The following is a 24,526-nucleotide window of genomic DNA, read 5'->3' as shown; positions in this document are numbered from 1 at the left end:
CATTTACATATATCGCATAAAAGCAACAACAAACATGTCATGGAATATATTCAAAATGCATGATAAGACAAAATATTATTGTAGAAAACTTAATAACAATAAACTCTAACATCATAATCATGCTATAAGAAAAATATTCAATTTCAAACCAAAAGAAAATTGAATCTTATATACACCAAAATATTCATGCCACAATTGATTCACATATATCAATGATTCTTTAAATAAAATAGTGAATAACTCTAGACTCAATTATTTCCTAAATAAGGAAATATACTTTACGTTTATAAATAAACAAACAAAACTAGAATTATTATTTTCAAAACTTTAAAGAATCAAATTCTTACTTTTTGTACCAAAAATTTATTCATAATATTTTGAGATTCGTTATTAAAAGGCAACAAATATATCACAAACATATTTTAATCTTTATTTGCTTAGTTCTCTCAAAATAAACTTTATGTACAAAATCTTCATGAATCAAAAAACTAATTTCAAATGGAAATTAAGCTGCAAGATATGATAATGATATTTGAAAATCATGTCAAATAAAATCCAAATACTTATTTGTTAACAACACATTTATATTTGCTATATCTGCTACCTGAAAGATATAACAATACAAAAAAACTTTATAAATAAGTCAAAACTAAATATTCGATTTGAAAAGATTAAAGATTCAACCAAATCATATTCATATTAAACTCCTTAATTCCAAAACTTCTGAAACTTAAAATAGATTTAACTATGTCAAATGCGAAAAGTTCATTTGACCAGTTCTTCGCGACTTGCAACATTGAAGAAAAATATTTTTTTCAAAATATAGGCTTACAAGTGTGATCGGTTACCAAAATGGTGAACTCTGTTATAAATTTCATACCGATCATATATTCTTATCTAAAATAACAAGTTAGCTGGACATCCACATGTGTTATTTTATTTGCCAAGCATGTGCAAGCTAACAAAGTAATATAATCTGGATCCAAAATATACATAATCCAAAGACTAGAATCGATGCAGACTTTAAATCAATTTCCAATTCAAATAGTACGAAGGCAAATACGTATTATAACCAAATTAATACCCTTTATATATTTGTTTAAAGCAATTCATAAAAAGTAATTTTAAACACAAAATATTTGGAAATCAAAGTAAGAGTTTCTAGCCAAACTTCAACAAAGCAAAATTACCAAAGCTGCACAGCATATGGATCCATAATATATATTACCGCAAAAGTATACAGAATAATAGCAACCATATTTACTGGATCAACGAATCATCACAAATAAAGCAAAATAGCAATAAATGGTTGCGTCACCAAATCAAACAAAATAAATCCCCCAGAGGGTCTTCTCCCTTTGCTGCAATCGGATGGTTTAGGGACGCTTTATTTAAGGCGTTAGTTTCTTTTTTTCTGTTTTTCTGTCTCTGTTTTTTTTTTGAAGAGAAGAAAACTATTGCATTTCATTAAATAGAATGTGTTCAATACAATGCGGTATTTCTACCAATATTTGGGAGCTAGCTGATGATAAGGCCGCTTTAGCTAAACTATGAGCAACCTCATTTGATTGCCTCCGCACAAACTCAACACGAGAGTTTTCATAAAATTGTCGAAAGAGAGATTTACAATTATCAATTATGTTCCCGAACTCTGTGACTTAATTATGACGGGAATGAAAGCTATCAACTACTTTCTTCGCATCCATCTCAAAATCCACCGCTCCTAATTGAAGCAAATGAACCCAGTCCATAGCAGATAAAAGTCCCAACGCTTCTCCAATATGGACTTCACAGATGGGTCTGAAACAGTCTGTTCTAGCCAGTACAAAATGCCCGTTTTCATCTCTAATACACATACCGATGCCAACCAGATTAGTCGATTCTGAAAATGCAGCGTCAATATTACACTTATAACGACCTAGACCTGGTTTTATCCATTTTGCAATGCTTGCTGGCTGCTCAATGTTGACAGAATTTTCCTGTATCATTTTTGCTGAAATCCAATCCTGCAACAATGTTTTGGCTCGGTCAAAAACAAATCCTTGTGCATCAGTCACTTCTTTCCATATTTTATTATTTCTTTGCTTCCATATGCTCCATATAATACAACCAAACATTGATTTATCTCCATTTGACAGTACTTTAAGTGTTTCAAAAATGATGTCCTTAATATTTTGATACTGGTCGAATATATGGCTAACAGCAGAAAAAGCATTCCACATACTCCAAATGTTCCTGCTTCCTGGACATCTGAACATAAGGTGCACACTATCCTCTTCATCCTCAGTACATAGAGCACAAACAGTAGTACAGTTAACTCCCTTATCATGCAGCCTTGTACGTGTCGGAAGACAATTCCTGCAAATACGCCAAATAAGACTTCTAACTCGCGGTGGTGCCTTCAGCCTCCAAATCAAATCCGAAGCGCCTTCTACTTTGAAATGAGAGGTATCCAGTAATTCATTCATGCATAAACGATAAGCACTGCGAACTGAGTATTCACCGTTACTCTCCTTTTTCCAAACGAGCCTATCTTCACGCACAGAAGGATATAAAGGTGTTGTGACAATATGTTCCACAATTTGTTCATTAAAAATGGAATTTAACAAGGGAACATTCCAGCTCTTTTGATTTGGCATAATGCAATCTGAGACCCGCAAGTTCGCCAAAGTAGCTGCAACATCATCAAGTGGGAATATGGTTACATTGTCTTTCATCCAATAATTGTTCCAGACTGAAATGGATCTGCCATCACCAATTTTCCATCTGCTAGTTGCTTTAAGAATGAATTTTGTCTTACAGAGACTTCTCCAGACAAAACTTGGATTGTGGCCTAGTTCGGACTCAAGAAAATTGCACCGCGGAAAATATCTAGCTTTATATATTCTAGCAATGAGAGTGTTCGGTTGTGTCAAAATTCTCCAGCCTTGTTTTCCCAACATCGCCAGATTAAACGTTCCAAGATTTTTAAAGCTCATGCCTCCATCTTTTTTATGCATAGATAATTTGTCCCAAGACATCCAATGTATACCTTTCTTATGTGATCCTGAGTGACCCCACAAAAAGAGTTCATCATTTTCTCAATTTCATCACACAACGACGAAGGGAGAGTAAATAAACTCATGAAATACGTCGGAATTGATTGAAGAACAGATTTTATTAACACTTCTCTTCCAGCCTTAGAGAGGCATTTACTGCTCCAAGAGTTGATTTTCTTCCACACCCTATCTTTGATGAAATTAAAAGTAGCTTTCTTGCTTCGTCCGATCATAGAAGGTAATCCTAGGTATTTACCTGTACCCAAAACAGCTTTTACTCCAAGGATGCTAGCTATATTATTATGATCAGCCGATGAAACATTCCTGCTACAAAAAATTTCTGACTTTTGGAGATTAACAGCCTGCCCTGACGCTTTCTCATAAACTGACAAAATATTTCTCATTTTTTGTGCTTGATTTGAAGTAGCATGAAAAAATAAGAAACAATCGTCGGCGAAGAGGAGATGTGAAATTATGGGAGCATTATTACAAACCTTCACACCATTAATTTCCCCTCTTGCTTCAGCTTTTCGAATGAGTGCCGATAGCCCTTCTGCACAAATAATAAACAAATACGGGGATAAAGGGTCACCTTGCCTCAATCCTCTACCCGGAATGATAGGGCCAGTAACATTACCATTGACAAGAACAGAATAGTCAACGGTTTCGACGCACAACATGATCCATTTAATCCATTGTTGAGAAACACTACTACAAATTTGGCTTTTTATAGCACCAATGTAATAGCGCTTTCACAAAAATGCTATTAAAAGGGCAAAATTTAGATATGTTATAGCGCTCCTGGTCGAGTGCTATTATAGGGTGCACAGAATTTGGATTGGATAGCGCTTTTTGCGAAACGCTATAATTTTACCTCACTTGGATAACGCTTCTAAAGAAACGCTATTAACCTACTATCCCTAAGTTAGCGTTTTGAGAAACACGCTATTGTTGACCTTTATTAAAAAAAAAGAATAATAAAAAAAAAAGCGGCCAAAGTTTTTCATTTTGGCTCACATCCAAAATACTCTTCTCTCTCTCGGAACCTTCTTCCTCTCTCATAGACTTTCGTCACCAAACCACCACCGTCGAACTCACCAAATCCACCCACCACTCTCCAAACCCTCTTTCACTCACTCCTCTCTCTCTCTCTCTCTCTCTCTCTCTCTCTCTCTCACACACACACACACAGACTCTCCGTTTTCAATCCGCCACCGTCGAACTCACCAGCCACCATCGTCCTCTCTGTCTCAACTCACCACCATCGAACTCATCAACCACCACCGTCCTCTCTCCAGAACCTTCCTCCACCTTCGTTTTCAATCACCCAAAACCTTCCTCTATCCTTCGTTTTAACTCAGCCACAACTGTCCTACTCTTCATCTCACGCACCCACCTCCGTCGAACTAACCCAATCGTTCAGTAATCACTCTCACTCATCGATTGAAAATAGAATCCTTCAAATTCTTGGAACCCGTTGTTTGAAACCTGAAATCTATTGAAACCCTAAGATTAGATTATGGTAAATCTCAGTTTAATTTTCTTTGATTTTGAATCTCAGATTTTTTATTATATTTTGTTTTTTGCATTTAATTTTTGGTTTTGATTTTGTGCTGTGGAAATGTAGGTGGAAAGCTTGTTTATCAGACTTCTAAGAAGAGAGATATCTACGGCTAAGGTATCTTTCATTTTTGGTTTTGATTTTATGTTGTGGAAATGAAGGGTGTTATTGGTTGGGGATTAAGTAGATTGGTGTTATATCGGTTGGGGATCACAGGTGAATCATTGTTCTGAATGCTTAATATGTTAAATGAATACTATGAGACATGTTTGGATTGACTTATTTGAGCTTGTTGACTTGCATAAGCACTTGGAATATTGTTTGGAACTTAAGAAAACAATTTATTTTTATAAGCTGTTTTCAAATTATTTTCATAAGCTCTCCAAAATAGCAAATGAAAAATAACTTCTAGCTTATGTGAAAAAATTTTAATTTTATTTCAGTTTTCGTGTCATAGAAATAGTGAATACGTAAGAATTTATCAAATATAGATTTTTCTAGTCAATTTGGTTCTCTATTTTTTCAAGAGGTATTATAAATATCAATACAATCTATGATGCATGCCTTTTTAGTTGGATACACATTGTACACATTTATGATGCATGCCTTTTAAGAGGTATTTGTTAATAGTATGCATTTTTATTTTGTCTGGCACGTTGTACACATTTATCATTCATATTTAGTGAATAAAGTTGGACAGTGCATCAAGATACTTTCTTACTCAATGATGATCACATTAATTGCTGATAATATTTTTAAGCACATTAGTGATCAGTCTTAAGAACTAAATGGAGGTTTTCTATAATTTACGTAAATTGCTTTCCCCTTCCTGCGTTACTTTATTTGTTGAACTAAGATTAATTTATTCAATAAAATAAGATCTCTGAATCATTGTTTGTGTGAATAACAAATGAATTGATTTGCTAGTCCTTGTTCCTTTATTTTTCGTTTGCTTTTTTCAGTAATGTGTTCCCATTAAGAAGGTGAGCACAGTATATCCATGTGGATGCAGTATAACCAAATACTCCCTATGTAGAGCATTAATTAAATGAATGAGTATGGAAGATTTGATACACAAAAATATCAATGAGTATTGTCAAATACCTTATAAAAAATAACTGATATCTTGAATGTTTGTGCTTCAGGTGTGGGAAGCAGCAACAAAAGTAGTGAAGGAAGAGGAAGCAATAAATTTAAGCTGGTTGTTTGATAGTATCAATCTTATATAGGTTCAAGAGAGCAGTCAGTCTCAGTTTGCACGGCTGGCAGACTAGTTACAACAACTAATGCTAATCATGTATGTTTCTCTAACTGCATTAAGCATTATTACATCTGTATAGTTACTGGTGGCTTCTAAGATGCGCACCTAATTTGGGGTGTACGCTTGCTACCCTTATTGGCCACTGGAAACTTGTCAGAGGAATGTTTGTAACTAGTAACTACCTAAGCTTCATCTATAAGGCACCCAGCTAGGAAACTGATGATATTCCACTTAAGTATTCTATTGTATAAGTTGATTATACTTTTAGTCAATCGTGTCAAATTTTCTTGGGTCTATTAGTTATATGTTGCTTCTCCAATTATACCTATACATGTTTCATACTATGCATATTTTGTATTAGACCAGTAAATGTTAAAATCATGCGCTTGAATTGTGTTAGGATGGGAGATCGGAAAGTTCTTCTCAGGAAAGTAAAACACAAGATGGTTCCTCTGTTCCCAACGCAAGGGAATCAAGTGGGGGATCAGGCGCGAGTGTTAAAAGTGGGGGATCAGCCGCAAGTAAAACACAAGTTCTTCAGTGCTGTTAAAAGCTCGAGATACAACAATCTCATCGGGTATGTCGACCTTCTCAAAATTGGCTTGATTTCTGGCATGCCTAACGTTGTATATAATTGCTAGAATTTGAATGCTAGTCTTATTGTCTAGCTCTTTTAAGGATTTAACCAGCCACTCTGTATAGCTAATTTTAGGATTAGGACACAGATCACCACCCAAATTGTAGAATTTCCACACATTAGGAACTTTTTTGCACTCTTTAAAGACATGATCCACCGTTTCAACATGAGTACCACATCTGGGACACAAAAGTTGAGCAGTTCACCCCTCTTTTGATCAATTCCTGATTTACAGGGATTGCCTTATGAATAATTCGCATGCAAGGTTTTAATGTTAGGAATTGTTTTCAGGACCCATAAATTCTTCTATACTGAGTTCATAAAATCCTGATTAGAAGAGCCAGGATGATCATTATTAATCCAATTTTGAATAGCATTATATCCTGTTTTGACGGAATAATTACCATCCTTTGAGTGCATCACATTAGCTCATCCTTTTGATTATTGTCCACAATAGGAATAACAAACCAGAGAAAACTTCTGCATAAATGATGAACAAATAGTAATGGCATGGTTGGTTTTGTGTTCAAGTTAACTTATTGCGTCCCAATGCAACTATTGCCATGGTTTTGTTTAATTAGAAATGCAAGCTTCTCTTTAAACGCATGGCTGCGTCAAATTCAACTCTATAACAGACACACGCTAAGTACTACCACAACAAAACTGTAGTCATTGATATCTAGTAATAATTTAATGAGTTTTCTTTGCTATTTCAAAGTCTGTGGTATGATGTTATTTACCATGCTCTTAAAGTTGGTCAATGTTTATTCAAAAGAACGTTAGTATTAACAAGGGTGTGTGCTTCGTGATGTAGGGGTATGTGCTCCACTTGAAGAATCCATGGTTCCCAACAGGTAGCTTATTCTCTTCCTTGGTACTTTTGATTTGTGTTTGAGATAGTGGCATTAATTCAACTATAATGGTTTTCAACAAATATTCATGCATGTTTCTTCCTGTTAATGAATTATGCTTGGTTCTATTGAAATTTATAACTTTTTCTAGTGTTTGAGTTTTAAATGTCTTTGTAGACTATTGGTAGTGTTAAGGGCTGGTATGACTATTTGACATCAAAGTTTAGTTTTGTTTAAGGGAGTAGTGATATTTCTTGGTGTTGACTTGAAAGTGGTGTGTATGGCTTTGAAGATATTTTCTTGGTAATGCAGTAAATGGTGATAGGATTTGAGTGGCTTATTGTGTTTTCTCCTGCATCTTTTTGAATATGAATTTGTTCCAATTTTCATGGAAAAATCTTAATATAACTTTGAGGAGCTTAAATGCTATATTTGTGAGCTTCGTTTTTATTTCCGATAAGTGCAATGCTTGAATTATTTCTAATACGTTTAGTAACACTGAAATGTGGCACTGGATACTGGTTTTCAGGAATACAATTCATTTGTGTGCTTTCATGTTTGTTACCATTGATTGATACTCAAGCTTATATATTTTTCCATTTGCATTCTTCTTTTTGTCCCAGATTTTAGTGTATGTTACTTGTGGTTATAGGGGAATAATGTGTATTGTTTCATCATTTGCAGAGCATCAAATTGGTCACAAAAAAGATCACCTTGAATTGGTTCACTGGTTGATGTTCGACTTATCCCACCCTACCGCTCAATCGCGCTTTTGGTGAATGTATTTTTAAAGGTATACATTCTTAATTCTCTTTCGAACCGAATCATAATTCGTTTTCGTATTGGTACGTGATAATTCACACATGAATTTCACTGAAAAGTGAGTATCGGAGAACCATACAATCATTAACAAACAATGTAAAAATTTAGACTAATTTATCTGGCCCAACAATTTAATGTACTACACTTGGTAGTGGACAGGTGTGTTAGAGGCAGAATGTGTTGTCTGTATTTATAGAATTACTTACCTAACAATGTTAGATAACCTTCCAATGTGGGACTTGCTATTTTTCTATGTTAGATAAAACACATATGCTAGCTGCCTATATTACTATAAAACATCGCCTGTCCAAATTCTTTGAAATTTAAGAACTGCGTACCCAAACCCGAACCACGTACCCAAACGAATTGCAAACTGTGTGACTATGGATAGGATCACCTCTAGGCCTAATGGCCTTATGTCTCTTTGATTTTCTATACTTGTTCCTTGTTCCTTCATGGCCAACTATATTAGTGAGTTTCTTTTTTCTTTTTCATCATTTTCGTTTTTAATGTAATTTGAAATAGTTATGCCTGGATGTTAAAAATTAAGTTAGATTTCACAAGATTAGGCTGTTGGAATTTTTGTATTGGAACTGGATAGTTTGACAGGTTAATAGACAAACAGTGAATTACATAATGTTTGGATGTATTGTATTGTATTGTTTGTCAACTGAGATTCTTTTGATTTTAAGTGGATTCTATATGCACTTTAGAATCCTTTGAGTTATTTTAAACTGTTGGCTATGCTGGAAATTGAATGATACTTGATTAATTTTTCATTCCATACGACACAGGAGAATATGCTCGAGGTAGATCTATTGAGTAATTTTGATCGCTTGTCACGAGTCCTCTCAATGTTTGGTGTTTTTTTTTGTGGTTGTGGCTACTTTTATCTTATATATGTTGTGCACGAACTTTCATTTTTATGCAAGTGTACATTAGATGTCATTTAGGATTGATTAATATTTATGACATTTGTAAGTAAGTTTCTGATCAACAAATTACAAGTGTTTATTTCTATCAATGGATTAATGGATTACTAGTGTTTCTAATCATTATTTTGTTGTATTGTCTGATCAACATTTTATTATAATGCTTTTGGCTGTAGATTTCATTTAAAAAAATAAAATAAAAATAGGGACTTTTATTAGCGCTTTATGTAAAACGCTAAGAAACATCAGTTAAAAATAGCACAAAAATAAAGCTATATTAGCGCTTTTCTGAAAGCGCTAAGAAACATCAGTTAAAAATAGCACCTAAAATGAGGCTTTATTAGCGCTTTTCAGAAAGCGCTATTGAAACGTTGCTATTTAATAGCGTTTGGAAAGCGCTATTATAGGCTCCTGACCTTTTATAGCGGGGGCTTTCTTAGTGCTTGAGAAGCGCTATTAAGAGCCAAAATAAGTGCTATTAAGGGGGGTATTTTGTAGTAGTGAAAAGCCCATTTTTTCCATAATCTCTCGAAGGTAATTCCATTCAATCCTGTCATAGGCTTTACTAATATCAAGCTTAAGAGCCACTTCTCCCACATTACCTTTAACTTTTATCTTCATATGGTGAATGATCTCTATGGCAGCCATAGCATTATCCAAAATAAAGCGCCCCGAAACAAAAGCCGACTGGAATTCTGAGATGCATTTATCTAACACAACTTTCAGCCGGTTTGCTAGAACTTTAGCTACTACCTTATACATTACATTGCATAACGCTATCGGCCTCCAATCTTTCATGGATATCTGAGTATCTCCCTTTGGAATAAATGCAATATTTGTTGAATTTAACGAAGAAGGGAAAGTACCTGTTGCTAACCAATCACAACATTGAGTAAATAGCTCCTCACCACAAATTGGCCAAAACTTTTGAAAAAATCTCGGATTAAACCCATCAGGTCCTGCACACTTGTCTGGCTTCATAGAGAATATTGCTGTTTTAAACTCTTCAATGACAAAAGGTGCTACAAGTAAATTATTATCCTCCACTGTGATGGATTCACGTATAGCTTCAATAACAGGTGTCGTGTCGCTTGATTGCGGTAGAAAGAGATTTACAAAATAATCTTTAGCCACTGAACACAACTGCTCTTCATCTGTTACCTGCGCATCATTTCTATCCACCAAAGAAATAATTCGATTCACCTTTCTTCTTGAAGTTGCGGTGGCGTGGAAAAACTTTGTGTTAAGATCGCCGTCACGTAGCCAATGAGTTTTCGCCCTTTGTCTCCAAAAAGCATCTTCTTGGATCAACAATCTGTTCATACGATTTTTCGGACTGTTAAAATACAAAATGTTACTACTGTCAACCTGTACACGCAAAGTTTCAATCTGTTTGCGACAGTCATTAATTTCCTTTTTAAGTTGCTGAAAGTGATTTTGATTCCAAACAGTAAGGTCAGCCGCACATAGCTCAAGCTTATCAACAATAGGATAGCTACCATATGAATTCCACTTATTATTAACAAAATTTTTGAACTCTGGATCAAAAAGCAAGGCATTCTCGAACCTGAACCGAGAGTGATTACGTTTCTGCCTCGGACCCGGTTCACAAAGTAACATGATTGGATAGTGATCAGAGGAAGGTGCTGGTAAATTTTCCAACACTGCATCTGGAAATTGTCTTTGCCATGCATCTGTTGCAAGGGCGCGATCAAGTCTCTCTTCTACAGCTCGGCTAGTTCCAAGACATTTGAACCAAGTATACAAATAACCTTCAGTGTGAACATCTGATAAACCCGCATCGGTCACTGCATTACGAAAACCATTTATTAACCAATTCGCTCTTTCATTTTTTTCCTTTCTTTTCATTAGGCGAAAGTATATCATTAAAGTCACCAAGGATGCACCAAGGTAAATTTGATGAGTTTGCAAGCTGCCTAAGAAAGTTCCATGCATCTCTCCGCCTCCCATGTGATGGAAAACCATAGTAACCGGTAGCTCGCCACTTTCCTTTGTTATCATCTATAACTTCAAAATCAATGTGATTATTTGAATAACTTGATATTGAACATTTAGTAGATGACTTCCAATAAAGAACAAGACCACCACTCCGACCTTGGCGATCAACAGTAAAACAACAATCAAAATCCAGCACATATTTTAATTCCTCCGTTTTATTAGCATTAGAAATAGTCTCACAAAGAAAGAGGACATCCGGTTTATAAACTTGGACGAGGTATTTTAAACTAGGAATTGTACGAGGGCTACCTAAACCTCTACAATTCCAACTAATCATTTTCATGGCTCTTGGCGGGGCTGATTCTCATCCTCCGCCATTACAACATTTTCAGAAAATAAAGGATTGTTATGAACAGAAGCAGAATTGCTTCCCACACCAGCACCTTCATTCCCGGTATCAATATTCATACGCACAGAACCTTGTTCAGCTGCTCCTCCAACATTGTTACTAGCAACCTGCACAACATTAGACCTTGTTCTTTTCTTCATTTTTGTAGCTGGACCATCTTCCATTTTCCCCTTACCTTTGTCATTACTTGGCAGTTCCTTTGGTTTGTCAGTAATAGCATCAGCACCTCTTTCTCTAATAACAAGTGGACCCTGCACCATAGGCCTTATAGGCAGAGTTTTATCTTTCTTTTTAGCACAAGCCACACGTCCCACCTCTGAAGTCTCACCCATCATGTTATTATTATTAAAATCTGCTCTACAAATACTTAGAATCTGCCCTGTCTCTTGATTGCACCCATTCAGCATTTGGGTCCCCTCAAAGCCTTGGATCTGCTGCAACTCATTCTCTGTCAGAACAGCTGCTCCTTGTTAACTTCCAGCTATTATTCCTCCCGCAGTAACTGTCACGCCTGAATTGTTGCTATTGTTGCTATTGTTGCTCCTAGTATTTGGGACTCCCATACCATTGACTAACTGCATAATAGTTATTTGATTAGCTATGTTAGTAGCAGTTAATTCAAAAGGAACCCACTGTCCTTCACCTCCTCCATTATGGCCAATGATATTAGTAACCATTCTATGAAAAGTAAACCCTCCTCCGCGCAAAATTCGGACACGCTCAAACAAAGCATGCTCACTTGATTGCGCCATAACAACAACATTATTGTGATGTTCCTGAGGATCATTAATGCCATCAGAACCTGCCCTACCGCCCGTACGACCTCCACGCGCCGCCACTCTTCCTCCTCTAAGCCACTTGTTCACTGTAACATTACCGCCAACATTGCGACCCCCAGCATTCAGAAAATGACCCCATCCTCTAGTTCCATCAACATAACCTGGTTCAAGTCTCCTTGGGCAGAAAGCATCGGTGTGTCCCATTATGCCACAGATGTAGCAAAATACTCCCAACCTTTCGTATTTGAAGGAGACATGAACAGCCGTACCATCCTCTTTCTCGAACACCATGCTTCGCTTCAACGGTTCAGCAATGTTGAGAGCCACCCGTATCCTCATATACATTCGCCAAGGACCATAAAAATTGCTTTCATCAAAATGAACAAACCTGCCAATATGACACCCCATGAGCATACCAACATACTCGTTCATGTAACCATGGGGAAGATTAAAAACCTGAGCCCAGACTTCAACTTCATTGAAGACCACCTCAGAGATAGCCTCGCCTATCTCTAGCTTCTTAAAGACCAGCAAAAATCCATCAAAAGTCCAAAGACCGTTTTGTAGAACTCTTTCCAAGTCCCATTCATGATAGAACTGAAAATGGAACTGGTTCTCGCCAGCTTGAGTGATAGTAACCCCCTGACCAGGTCGCGAAATTGATGGTAATCTTTCCTCCATGAACTGGAGGCGGATAGGCTTGTCAGTGAGCACTGTGCCTACAACACAGAGTTCAAGCAGTGCTTCATGTGATATTTTAGAGGACCCAGTTGAGGATCCATTTGGTGAACCATTGAGATTGACATTGAAATTTTCCATACTGTTAGTAACAAAATTCAGACAGACACAAATATCAGGAGAATTATATAATTAGGATGCATGAGTTGGAAACGATGACTAAAAGCCTCCTCCATACTCCCTTTAAATACTATGTTTCCCCAATCAGTATTGTACAAGGTATCTCCATCCATAATCCTTCCCTTCATTACCATTAAGATTAACAAAAGTCTTCTACACTGTATCAGAGACCAGATTCCACAATAAATCCTTCTGATATGTCCTTTGGTTTGATTATTAAAAACAAATCCTGCATAACAATATCTACACTCCTTAAATAACATGTACGTACCACACCAAAGAGGGCTTTTTTGGTTGACTTCATTCTGAATCTGATCTTGCAGTATCCTTCCATAAATGAGATAAAGAACTACTATCAGAAGGTTCCACAAATAATTTATCCGAATTGACCCAGACGCTATACCCGGATCTCCCATCATGATTCCAGATCCCTTTGAGCCACATATCCCACAAGAAAGGATTTTGTTGTCTTCCTGATCTTCAAAGTCAGCCACAAAATTCAACCCCATTAACATTTGCTCCTTACATTGATTCTGGAATATCTTCAGAAAAGGAAACTTTGTGTTGACCTCTTCCTGTCTCCAGTCCTTTAGAATCCAATCATGAAAGCTAAAGATCCACACACACAATACACTTCGTAAATAAAACTTCCTCATGGACCAAGTTGATTCTCCTTGACCCATTGTTATCCCATTGGATCTGATGGCAGTAAATGACAAATCAAAACAAGGTACAATCCAATATCAGACTCAAGGCAACATAAAAAACGATCAGATTAATGCCAAGATTAATCGCATCGACAATCAAAACACTCACAAAGGAATTGTCTAAGAATTTGGACAAGCCTGAGGAGAGAAAAGTCACAGATTTTCTTTTTTATGTTTTTGGCTTTCACTTTTTTATTGTTTTTCTGTCTCTGTTTGTCTCTTTTTGTTAGCATTGTAACAAAAAAAAAAACAAAATAAATCCCCAAATAAAACATAAGAAGAAGGGGTTTATTCGTAAGAATGAATCGGAGAACTCGCATGATTAATGTTAATAAATAATAAGGGAGCGACGATCACAATGAAAAGAAATTTTATGGTAGTTTGTACATACACATAAAACGATCAAACCGTGGAACTTAAGATCGACAAAATCCCCAAATTAGAATTTTAGGGCATATACGATACAAACAAATTGAAGAATCCTTAACAAAAATTGGAAGAACTCAAAAATCTTAATAAATCAAACATGGAGACCTGCTCCGATACCACTTGTTAGAAATTTAGGTCTTAATAAAACAGATTTCATAAAGCATGTTCAATAATCATGAATCAATAGCGGAAGCAAACAAAACATTGAACATGATTATGATCGGATCTACGACAAGTTTGATTTATCAAGGATATTAAGAATTAGGTATCAGGAATACTTGGATGAAGCTTTAGATGGCAGCCCTCTCAATAACAGCGATAAACAGAGAGAGGTAATCTGAAACAAACAGAAGGGATTAGCGGCGGCTGATTTGGTTCTTCCTCAACCGGTACCTTTATGCCTCAAGTTCTCTTCAGATGGGAAGAAGAGAGAGTTTGCTGTGTACGGTGTATTGGGGACCATAGCCTCTTTTATATTGGATGGCCATTAGGGTTTCCCATTATTCCGTTAATGGGCCATCCGGACATCCACTCATTGAGTCCATATCAACTAATTAAATATTTAATTAATTATCCAATTACAAATCTAATAGCCTTATTACTTAATTTAATCACTAATCAACTAAGGCTCGCAATTGATAAATAGCTGATATAATTATTGTTACGATATTTGCCCACATGATTATATTGGAATATAATAAATAATAAAATATTCCAACAAATAGGACCACAAAAATTTCAAAAATAGGTCTCATCGTAAAAATAAATGAAAAATATCTCCTTTTACCCGTTTTGAATTTACTTGGAAGGCACAATTTCATGGTAATTGTTGGAATGCATAATACAATGAAAAGCAGTAGATATCTAACTCCAAATATAAAAATACTTTCACAAATATATCCACCCTTACCTAAGTCAAGTTAAAACATGTAAAGCCCTCCAAAAGTGTGTGTATTGTACGTACTTTAATTCTTGTTTAGAACATCTTCAAGTCAAGTGGCATGTGCATGTCGACTAACATCTTTGAGGTGAATTCATTGGACCTACATGAAGTCTAGCGAACCATAGATGCTATTTTTTCTTTGTTACAAATTCTATCCTAGGAACATGCGTAGTGATTGGCAACCATTTGTTGGAGTTTATGGAAGCATCGTAACCTTAAACTTTGGAAGAACGAGATTGAACTTTATGGTTGACAAAGCGCGCCATCTCATTGAAGACTGGCAGGATGCTAATATCATTCATAATGTGAGTGGCCATCAGCAAACCACTCATGCTTCACACATGGGGCTACTCCTACCATTAAGTTCCTCGTCAAACGCAGACCGTGATGTTCAATGGCAAAGGCCGGCCCCTGGACGACTTAAGTGCAGTATTGATCCTTCTTTTTTGTAGTCTCTGATTCGTACATGAATTGGTATATGTGTGCGCGATGGTGATGGAGCATTTGTTCTTGCGAAAATAATGAGTTTTTCTCCTATATGTTATGTTCATGTCAGTGAAACTTTAGGTGTTTAATGCTATTGAATGGTTTAGCGACATGCAGATGGACAATATTGACTTTGTGGTGGATTTTAAAACAACCGATGATGCTTTTCACTATAACAAACATAATGTCTCTGAATTTGGTCATATCATATCAGGGTGTCAGTGGTTCTTTCATTCACAGTTCAGAAACTCTCAAGTGGAGTTCAATAGATGACAAGAAAATGCGGTAACTTATGCGCGAAAATAATGAGTTTTTCTCCTATATGTTATGTTCATGCCAGTGAAACTTTAGGTGTTTAATGCTATTGAATGGTTTAGCGACATGCAGATGGACAATATTGACTTTGTGGTGGATTTTAAAACAACCGGTGATGCTTTTCACTATAACAAACATAATGTCTCCAAATTTGGTCATATCATATCAGGGTGTCAATGGTTCTTTCATTCACAGTTCAGAAACTCTCAAGTGGAGTTCAATAGACGACAAGCAAATGCGGTAACTTATGCTTTAGCTGGAGAGGCCGTGTTATCAGCTAATCCCAATACTTATTTTAATATCCCTGATTGTATTACTGATATTATTATTAATGAATGCTATAAGCACATTTTCTTTATAAAAAAAAATGAAGTTTAGCGAACGGAAATCTGCTTGATATTTATGAAAAATAATACACCGGCAAAATAATAGTTCGAGCAAAATAATACATCAAACACCGGCAATATTGATTGGGAAAATGCTTTATGACACGACAACTTTTGTCGTACCATATGCACGACACATGAAGTCCAATTCCATCCATCTCTCCTACTTCTACTCCATTTAATTTAAATACTAATTGAGTAGTAGAACATTAAGCTTTGGTTACTGCACATACCTTTGATAGTAGAACAATGAAATCACTATGTGATACACTGCACAGTGAGTACCTTGATGGTGTTGCTTTGTTGAATTCACGCTACAATAGATTCAAAGGATGATGCTACATATAACCGACCTAGTTTTATACCACTTCAGGCTGTTATGTCACAGAAGCACCGCTTCAAACTACATGGAGAATTGGTGCAAGCGGTTGGTGCAGAATATTTTGTAGTAATAGATAACAAACATTTCATATTGTGAAAAATTAAATAATTTAGTTTACTTTTATTCTACTTGTGTCAAAAAATCAATATTTTATTTTACTTGTGTTAAGAAGTTGTTAAGCATCTAGCCTGAGCCGTGAATAAACAAGTGGTAAAGGTCTTCGTGCAAATGGTGCGACAAACTTGTCGTGCCATATAGCACTACTCTATTGATTGATATAAACAAATATTTATGAAAAAACTTACTTAAACAAAATCTGCTTGATTGATCCTATAAAATAAAGGATATTAAACAATAGAATCTTACTAATTGATTGGGATACGAAAAAATATCCTATTTATGATTGCTTTTCCGTATTTTTAGTATAAAAAATCGTATGTATCTCTCCCTAAAAGTATTGAGAGGCTAGGTTACCAAAAAAATAAAAATAACTTGCCACGTACCTATATAATTTACTGTAAATTCTCTTTCACACCAAAAGTTAGAAGTATGTCTTCTCATGAACCTGATCATGGTGTCCACTTTTTCAAGATTATTCTTGAAAGTACCCTTCAAGAAGGAAAACTGGTAATAATGTTTTTTTTTTCAAACATTTTTTTTTCATTGACCCTATCACGCTCTCTGCTAGGGTTTCTATTCATTGTGTTATTAAAGAATCGTTCATATTAATGACATATTAATCGTTCATAGTTTATGTCGGTTGCAGTGCTAAGATTATTTTTCATCTATTGATGTTTTTTTTTGCTGATTTGTGTGTGTGTGACAGAGAGTTCCCGCAAGTTTTGTGAGAAGACATTGGCAAGGAATAACAAACCCAGTTACTCTACGACTTCCTAATATTACTGAAAAGAAAGTTTATTGGGAGAAAACTAGTGATTATGATGTTTGGTTTTGCAATGGTTGGAAAGAATTTGCTAATTATGTGTCTCTGAGTGATTCACAACTTTTGGTATTTAAATTTAATGAAAATTCTCTCTTCAATGTGATTGTACTCTGTAAATGTGGATTAGAGATAAAATACCCTTCAAGAGAAATTAGTGAAGAATCTGAAGAAGTTGAAGAGAGCGATAGTTCTCTTATAGTTGTTGAGGATCCTTCATCTTCGCGAGGCAAAAGACCAAAATCTTCATCACCGTCTTCAAAAGTTTATAAGAAGATGAAAATCAACCTAAAAGAGCATAAAGAATCTAACCTTGAGAAGAGAAAAGTCCAAGCACATGCAACATTTCATAATTTTAAGGATATTCACAAAGGTTGGTTTAATTCTATAATTTTAGTATGTTTCTTTTTTCTAAATTTTCTCTTATTCCTGGTGTTGCTAATTAATACTTTTTTTTTGGTGAAAATATTCAGGAAGAACTAGTTTCGATGATCTTAAGAAGAGAAGCATAGAGTTTTACGAGAAAGTGGAGCAAAAATTCTACCCTGATAAAGATTGCTTCGCATGTATGATGCAAAAGGCATACATGGAAAATGATCTCTTGGTAACATATACTACTTTTTTTTGGTGAATATGGCAACATACTATTTGATTACATACATAAAATTCCATTGAATTATACCATAAATTAATGCCACTTTGTAATAATATTTCTTTGAACAGTTGTGCATTGATATCTACATTAGGCATGACAACAAAACCCATATTCGTTACCCGACCGAACCCACCCAGATTTGACGAGTTTTCCCTGCTTTGACTGAGTTTGGGTCTGAGTTTTAATTTTCACCGATTTTAAAACATAGATACAGGACCAATAATAGGATATAGGTACCTAGTACCAACCCCGAACTCATATCCAAACTCGTCCCTGGATGTCACTCTGGTGTATGCACTTACTTGAGTTCTCTATTTTCCTTCCACGGCTCATACCTTCGGCTTCTCTCTTTTGCATTACAATAGTGCCCTTGGAGCTGGAAAAAAAAAACAACTTTTTGTATTAAAAAAAAAGCTAAAATAACCATTCAGTCCCTGCAAATATACACCATTTGATTTTTCATACCATAACTTAAGTCATACATGTTCTATCTCCCAGTCTAATTTAAGTCTACCCAACACATATCACTTAATTTTAATCTTATTTATGTTGGTCAATTATGTGACCTTGACTATGAAATTACTTCTCTATGGGATAATATAACTTTTTACGAATAAAAAAAATATTCACTACGGGTATGGGGATGAGACAGGGATGCCCGAACCCATAGGGACGGGGTGAGATTCAATTTCTCATCCTCGTTGAGTATGACTAGGGTAACGAGTAAGTATATGAGAATTGAGGATAAAAATAGGGAAGGTAAAACTCGTCTCCACCTCACCCATTGACCATGCCTAATCTACATGATGGATTGTGATTGATTGCATGTGTAAAGAGTATTTACAAAGATAGTTCATACAAAAAAATCCATTCATTCATATGATTGAAAGTTAGAAATTGCATCCATTTAGTCATTTTATTTTGGTTTTGGAAGTTGAGTTATTGATTATTTTATTTGAAAACACATAATCCAAAACAGGTCATACCAAATAATTTTGCTACGAGGCATCTGCAAAGGATGGAAGGAAGAAGAGTTACGCTTTTTGATGACAAAGATAGAAAATGGGATGTTAATTTGAAACTCACTCCAACTAAACAATTCAGAATAAATGGGGGTTGGAGTAAATTCCGTGCTGACCATAATGTTAAATTTGGTGATGTATGTGTTTTTAGGCTAAACAAATGCAAAGAAAAAGTTTCATTCAAAGTTACTATTTTCTCCATAGAAAAGGACATGATCATTCCCTATTTTTGAAGGTAATTTTATTCGATTGCCATCATGGTAATTTTATTCGATTGCCATCATATTTGTTTTTACCATTTCTACCTTTTTTAGAACATTTTTTTTATTTTATCATACTTTCTTTTTTTTGTGGTGGCCGAGGTTCGAACCCCGGACCTTACATATTTTATGCATTATCCTTGCCAACTAAGTTAAACTCACGATGATATTTTTATCATACTTTCCATACAAACACAATACATGCAATACTTTTTTTAAATATATTTCAAATGGATATTTTGAAATTAAAGTTTCTCCTTTTGCCTTTACCATTTTACTGCTAGAGGGTTGGCTGAATGATATTGATACTTGCATGGTCAATGAGGAAAAGGTTGGATTTGTTGTTACAATTTCAAGAAGCGGCAGCTACATTGGAGTAATGTGTGAATTTCATTGTTTCATGTTTTTTTTCCCTTTTTTTCAAGTAGTTTAGTGGTTAGAATTTACTTTTTAAAATAATGAATAAGTAAGGTGTCTGAGGGTTGAATATCGATTCCTACATATAACAATGCATTGTCTAGGGTTCATGTTTTCTTTCTCATTCCAAACTATATAGATTGAATTGTTTTGAACAAGGTTTCATGCAATTAGAGTTATTTATTTTTTATTCACTTTTTTTTACATTAGTTATTCACTTATTGATATAGGTATGATACTATTATAAACGTATTTCTATAGATTATAAGCTATCCAATTAGTAGTCTCAAAAGGCTCCTGATAAATAAAAAGGATCAGGAAAATTACATCTGATGGAGTTTCTTTTACAAAAATGAGAAAATGGTCCGAATTCAGAAATGTTTATTTTTTAGAAACAATCAAGCCAAAATTTGTCCAAAATAAAAGAGAACACATCAACATTTTAATATTAACCCTTAAAAGATCGGATGAATCAGTCCTTCAACAAAAATTATTCCCTCAATGAATTAATTCACTATTATAAGCAAAAATCAACATTTTAGATTCATTCATTAAATGATGTATGTTGTCTATAATAAAGATTATATATACATCATTTAATTAATGAATCTAAAATATGAATTTTTGCTTATGATAGTGACCGGATGGTGTATGTTGTTAATTCTTCCCATTCCATTTCATTTATTGGTTTCTTTGTTTGTTTGAACTACAAAACTTCTATTCCATCGGTTAGTTACAAACCACCATCAACCCTTTCATTTTCCCTCAACTAGACTCTAACCCGTACGATGTACGGGTTTTGTTGAGTTTCATATGTAAGTATCAAAGTGACTATATTATTAAATTTAGAGTTACATTTAAAGTCATAGAAACAACCAAAACTAAGTGATGATTGAGAGTGGTCGACATGCAAAATCTCAAAAAAGAAAATTAAAAACATTAGTTTGCATCAACAAAAATGAATATGGAATCAAAGTCATAAATTAAATTATGTGAAAGTAATCAAACATGGAAATAAACACAATAAAAATGAGTAGCGGCTCTTAAAAAAAGGCTTTTAGGATTACATATCCATTTTAGAAGCAACAATATTTCAATAAAAATGTTAGTGGTTTAGTGGTAAAAGCTCTAAGGTGTTGTTATGGGTAGGCGGTTCAATGCCCAACAAACCTTTTTTTTCATAAAACCAGCAAACCTTTTTTTTCATAAAAATTATTTACCCAACAAACCTTTTTTTTCATGAAAATTATTTAGACCTGCCAAAAAATGGGTAGGCGGTTCAATTCCCAACAAACCTTTTTTTTTTCATAAAAATTATTTATTCCCAACAAACCTTTTTTTTTTTTCATAAAAATTATTTAGACCTGCCAAAAAGGACGGGATTAGGGTTATACAGGATTGATTGGAGATTGTCTAACATTTATATTTATATATATATTAAGATTAGTAACAACTCATTATACTTATTATCTTCCTCCCATTTCTTCTTACTCCTTCCGTTTCAAAATGAATGTCGTTTAAGGTTTTTACACACATATTAAAAAATACATTAATTCAAAGAAAAAGAAATGTTATTTTAAGAAATTATCCTAATCAACTATTGGTTTGTTTGTCATTAAAGAAAAAATAATACTTTGGAAGTAGTGTATATAATATTGTTCTGGACCGGCCAAAGAGATTCTTGGCCCATTTACTTAGGCACAATATCATTCAAAGCCCAAATTCCACGTTTGGCATCATTGCTCACAACGTACCCCCTCGCCTGAAGGGGGTGCACGAAGCAAAGAGACCGGTTCAAACGAACCCCAACGTCTCTCTTGCACGTTGTGCACGTTCCCGTAATAAAATCTCTGGCGATTACACTTCTCACGATTTCGTAACCGCCAGAGCCAGGTGTGCCTCCTTAACGGCTCTGCAGCCCTCCACCTCTATAAATAGAGGACTCACCGCAGTCCCCAAGGTAGAACTCTATCTCCCTCTAAAACCCTCACTCTCTGATCTCTACTGACTTGAGCGTCGGAGTGCCTGCAGGTACACACCCCCCATCCGCTCCAAGAAGCATCTTGACGCGTTCCACCACCGTCACAACCACCGCATTCAAAGCACCGGCAGTCTCCTTCTGATCAGGTACGATCAGTGGCGCCGTCTGTGGGAAATCACAAGCTTCCCCGTTTTTATCCCTAAAAACCAAAGCTTTCACAAAAAACTAGCATGGCTGCCAACGGTGCCAAATCCCAGCTACGAAGTGAGGTGCGTATCCCTCAACAGGATAGTGTAACATCCTCACCTTCACCTGTGGATACACCCAGGGAGGACCCAACTCAGGTACTTCCTATCCAACAAAGGCCTCTGCTAGGTCCCATCCGCCCTACAGAGACGCCAGAAGACGCAGCGTCAACCGGCGTACTCATCAGCAACCTGATCCGCACGGTTCAACGACAAACGTCGTTAATCGAGGAACAGAACCGCCGGCTGATGGATCTGGAACAAGCACGTCCGACAGTCCAAACCCGACGATCTCTCCCCAATGCATAACAGAAGAGGAGGGAGCCCCGGCCGGTCACGTTCCAGATCCCCTCGACATTCGGCGAGCATCGGATCTCCATCCTACTCCCGAAGGTCGACAAGAAGGTCCCACCCGACGGTCTCCACCAAGGAGATCCCCTCCCAGAAGGGCCCCGTCGCGAAGATCCCCTATGCGTCGCACTCCACCTAGGAGGTCACCACCCAGGCGCAATAGATTCTCCCGGTCACCTTCCAGTTCACTGGATACCCGTGATACCCGAACCGATCGTAATGCTTACGGTCCGTTCACACGGCGTATCCGGGAAGCTCCTATCCCTCGCGGACTGGAAAAGCCGCCGCAAATGGACTCGTACGACGGAACTACCAATCCGGATGAGCACATTGAGAACATCGAAGCAGTTCTCACTTATCGATCGGTGCGGGGCGCCGTTAAATGCAAGCTCTTCGTCACTACTCTGAGGCGAGGAGCCGTTACGTGGTTCAAGAACTTGAGGAGAAACTCCATCGACTCTTGGAGTGACCTCTGCAACGAGTTCACCACCCATTTCACCGCGTCAAGGACGCAACCAAAAACGGTGGCTTCCCTCGAAGCCATCGTCCAAGGAAGAAGCGTACCTCTCCAAGACTACATCGAGAGGTTCAACAAAGAAGTCATCCAGGTTCGGGGCGCAAATGAGACAATGGAGCTATACCTCATTGCCAAAGGCCTACGCGACGAGACGGACGTCAAGAAAGCTGTCCTCCTGGATCGCCCAAGGACTCTCAACGAGTTTCTAGCGATCGCCAAGATCTACATCGCCTACGAAGAGGCTTTGTACGCGGACAACCTCAACAAGGTCAGGAAGGAGGAACCTGCTGCTGGATCCTCCAAAAAGCCCTTCCATGAGAAAAAGAGGGAAGGCAAAGCTGCTCGCGAAAGCAAGAGACCAAACGGTCACTTCACCGAGTACACTCCACTGGCTATGTCAAGGGAGAAAATCCTCTCTGAGATCGCTGTAGCCGATCTAACAGAAGTCGGCATTAAGCCGCCAAAGGCTCCAACTCAGGAGAGGAAGGGAGTCGACAAAACAAAATACTGTCGGTTCCACAAGTGCCACGGACACACAACCGACGACTGTATCCATCTGAAGGACGACATCGAACTCCTCATCCAAAGGGGTCGACTCAAACAATACGTGAAAAATCCAGAATCAGAAAGGAAAGCTGTCGATCTCGTCGGTGACAGTTCCGAACCTGGCCGAACCATCGCCATGTCCGTGGAACATCTAGGTGATTTCCCAGACAACGTGGAAATCACCCCCTATTCTTGCACCTGGGAACAGTTTCCTATCGCCAACATCGTCACTGGAGGGACGCTGAACATTTCCATGGGCAGCATGAAGAGGAAGTTCCAGGAGCTCATGGACGTCAACACCATGGCCCCATCCATCCGAGGAGGGAGGCCACCCTTGGCTTTCTATGACTCCGAACTGCCTGGTGGAGCTTCAAATTCTGCCATCCCTTTGCTCGTGCGAGCATCGATGGCCAATGCAGATGTACGACGGGTCCTGATAGACACAGGGGCCTCATGCGATATCATGTACACCAGCCTGTTCAGAACTCTCCAACTGACGGAGAAAAACCTTTCTCCTTACCTTGGGGATGAACTCTATGGCTTCAACAGCTCATCCACTCAACCATGGGGGTACGTGGAGCTACTGGTCACCTTCGGCGAAGAGGAGGCCAAAAAGACAATAAAGATCCCATTCCTGGTGATCGACTGCCAGTCTCTCTACAACTGAATTATAGGGAGAACTGGGCTCGCGCAATTAGGGGCCGCATGTTCAACCGCTCATCTGAAGTTGAAATACCATGCGAAAGACGACATCATCACCTCACTCAGTGGAGATATCGAAGCTGCAAGAAGATGTTTCCTCCAAGCCAACAAAACCCAGAACTCGGTTTCCCAACC

General features: G+C 36.9%; 1 protein-coding gene, 1 long non-coding RNA gene and 1 pseudogene across 2 annotated transcripts; 2 read left to right on the top strand and 1 right to left on the bottom strand.

The window, feature by feature from the left end:
- Positions 1–1,454: 1,454 nt before the first annotated feature.
- Positions 1,455–11,088, bottom strand: LOC146954066 (uncharacterized; annotated as a pseudogene).
- LOC146954067 (uncharacterized) lies at positions 3,791–9,225 on the top strand. The gene is made up of 7 exons (XR_015011636.1): positions 3,791–4,560; positions 4,666–4,716; positions 5,745–5,896; positions 6,261–6,437; positions 7,312–7,351; positions 8,033–8,141; positions 8,965–9,225. It is a non-coding gene; the product is annotated as an uncharacterized LOC146954067 (long non-coding RNA).
- A 6,216-nt stretch (positions 11,089–17,304) lies between the features above and the next one.
- Positions 17,305–19,605, top strand: LOC146954065 (B3 domain-containing transcription factor VRN1-like). The gene is made up of 4 exons (XM_085751595.1): positions 17,305–17,382; positions 17,582–18,068; positions 18,169–18,299; positions 19,330–19,605. The coding sequence occupies exons 1-4, from the start codon at positions 17,305–17,307 to the stop codon at positions 19,603–19,605; spliced, it is 972 nt and encodes a 323-aa protein (XP_085607721.1).
- Positions 19,606–24,526: the final 4,921 nt, after the last annotated feature.

The sequence above is a fragment of the Medicago sativa genome, chromosome 1 (genome assembly GCF_051527215.1).
Source record: "Medicago sativa cultivar Bolivia chromosome 1, Bolivia_mono, whole genome shotgun sequence".
Taxonomy (NCBI): Eukaryota; Viridiplantae; Streptophyta; class Magnoliopsida; order Fabales; family Fabaceae; genus Medicago; species Medicago sativa.
The sequence above is the reverse complement of the archived record's forward strand: the minus strand, read 5'-3'. Positions and strand labels throughout refer to the sequence as shown.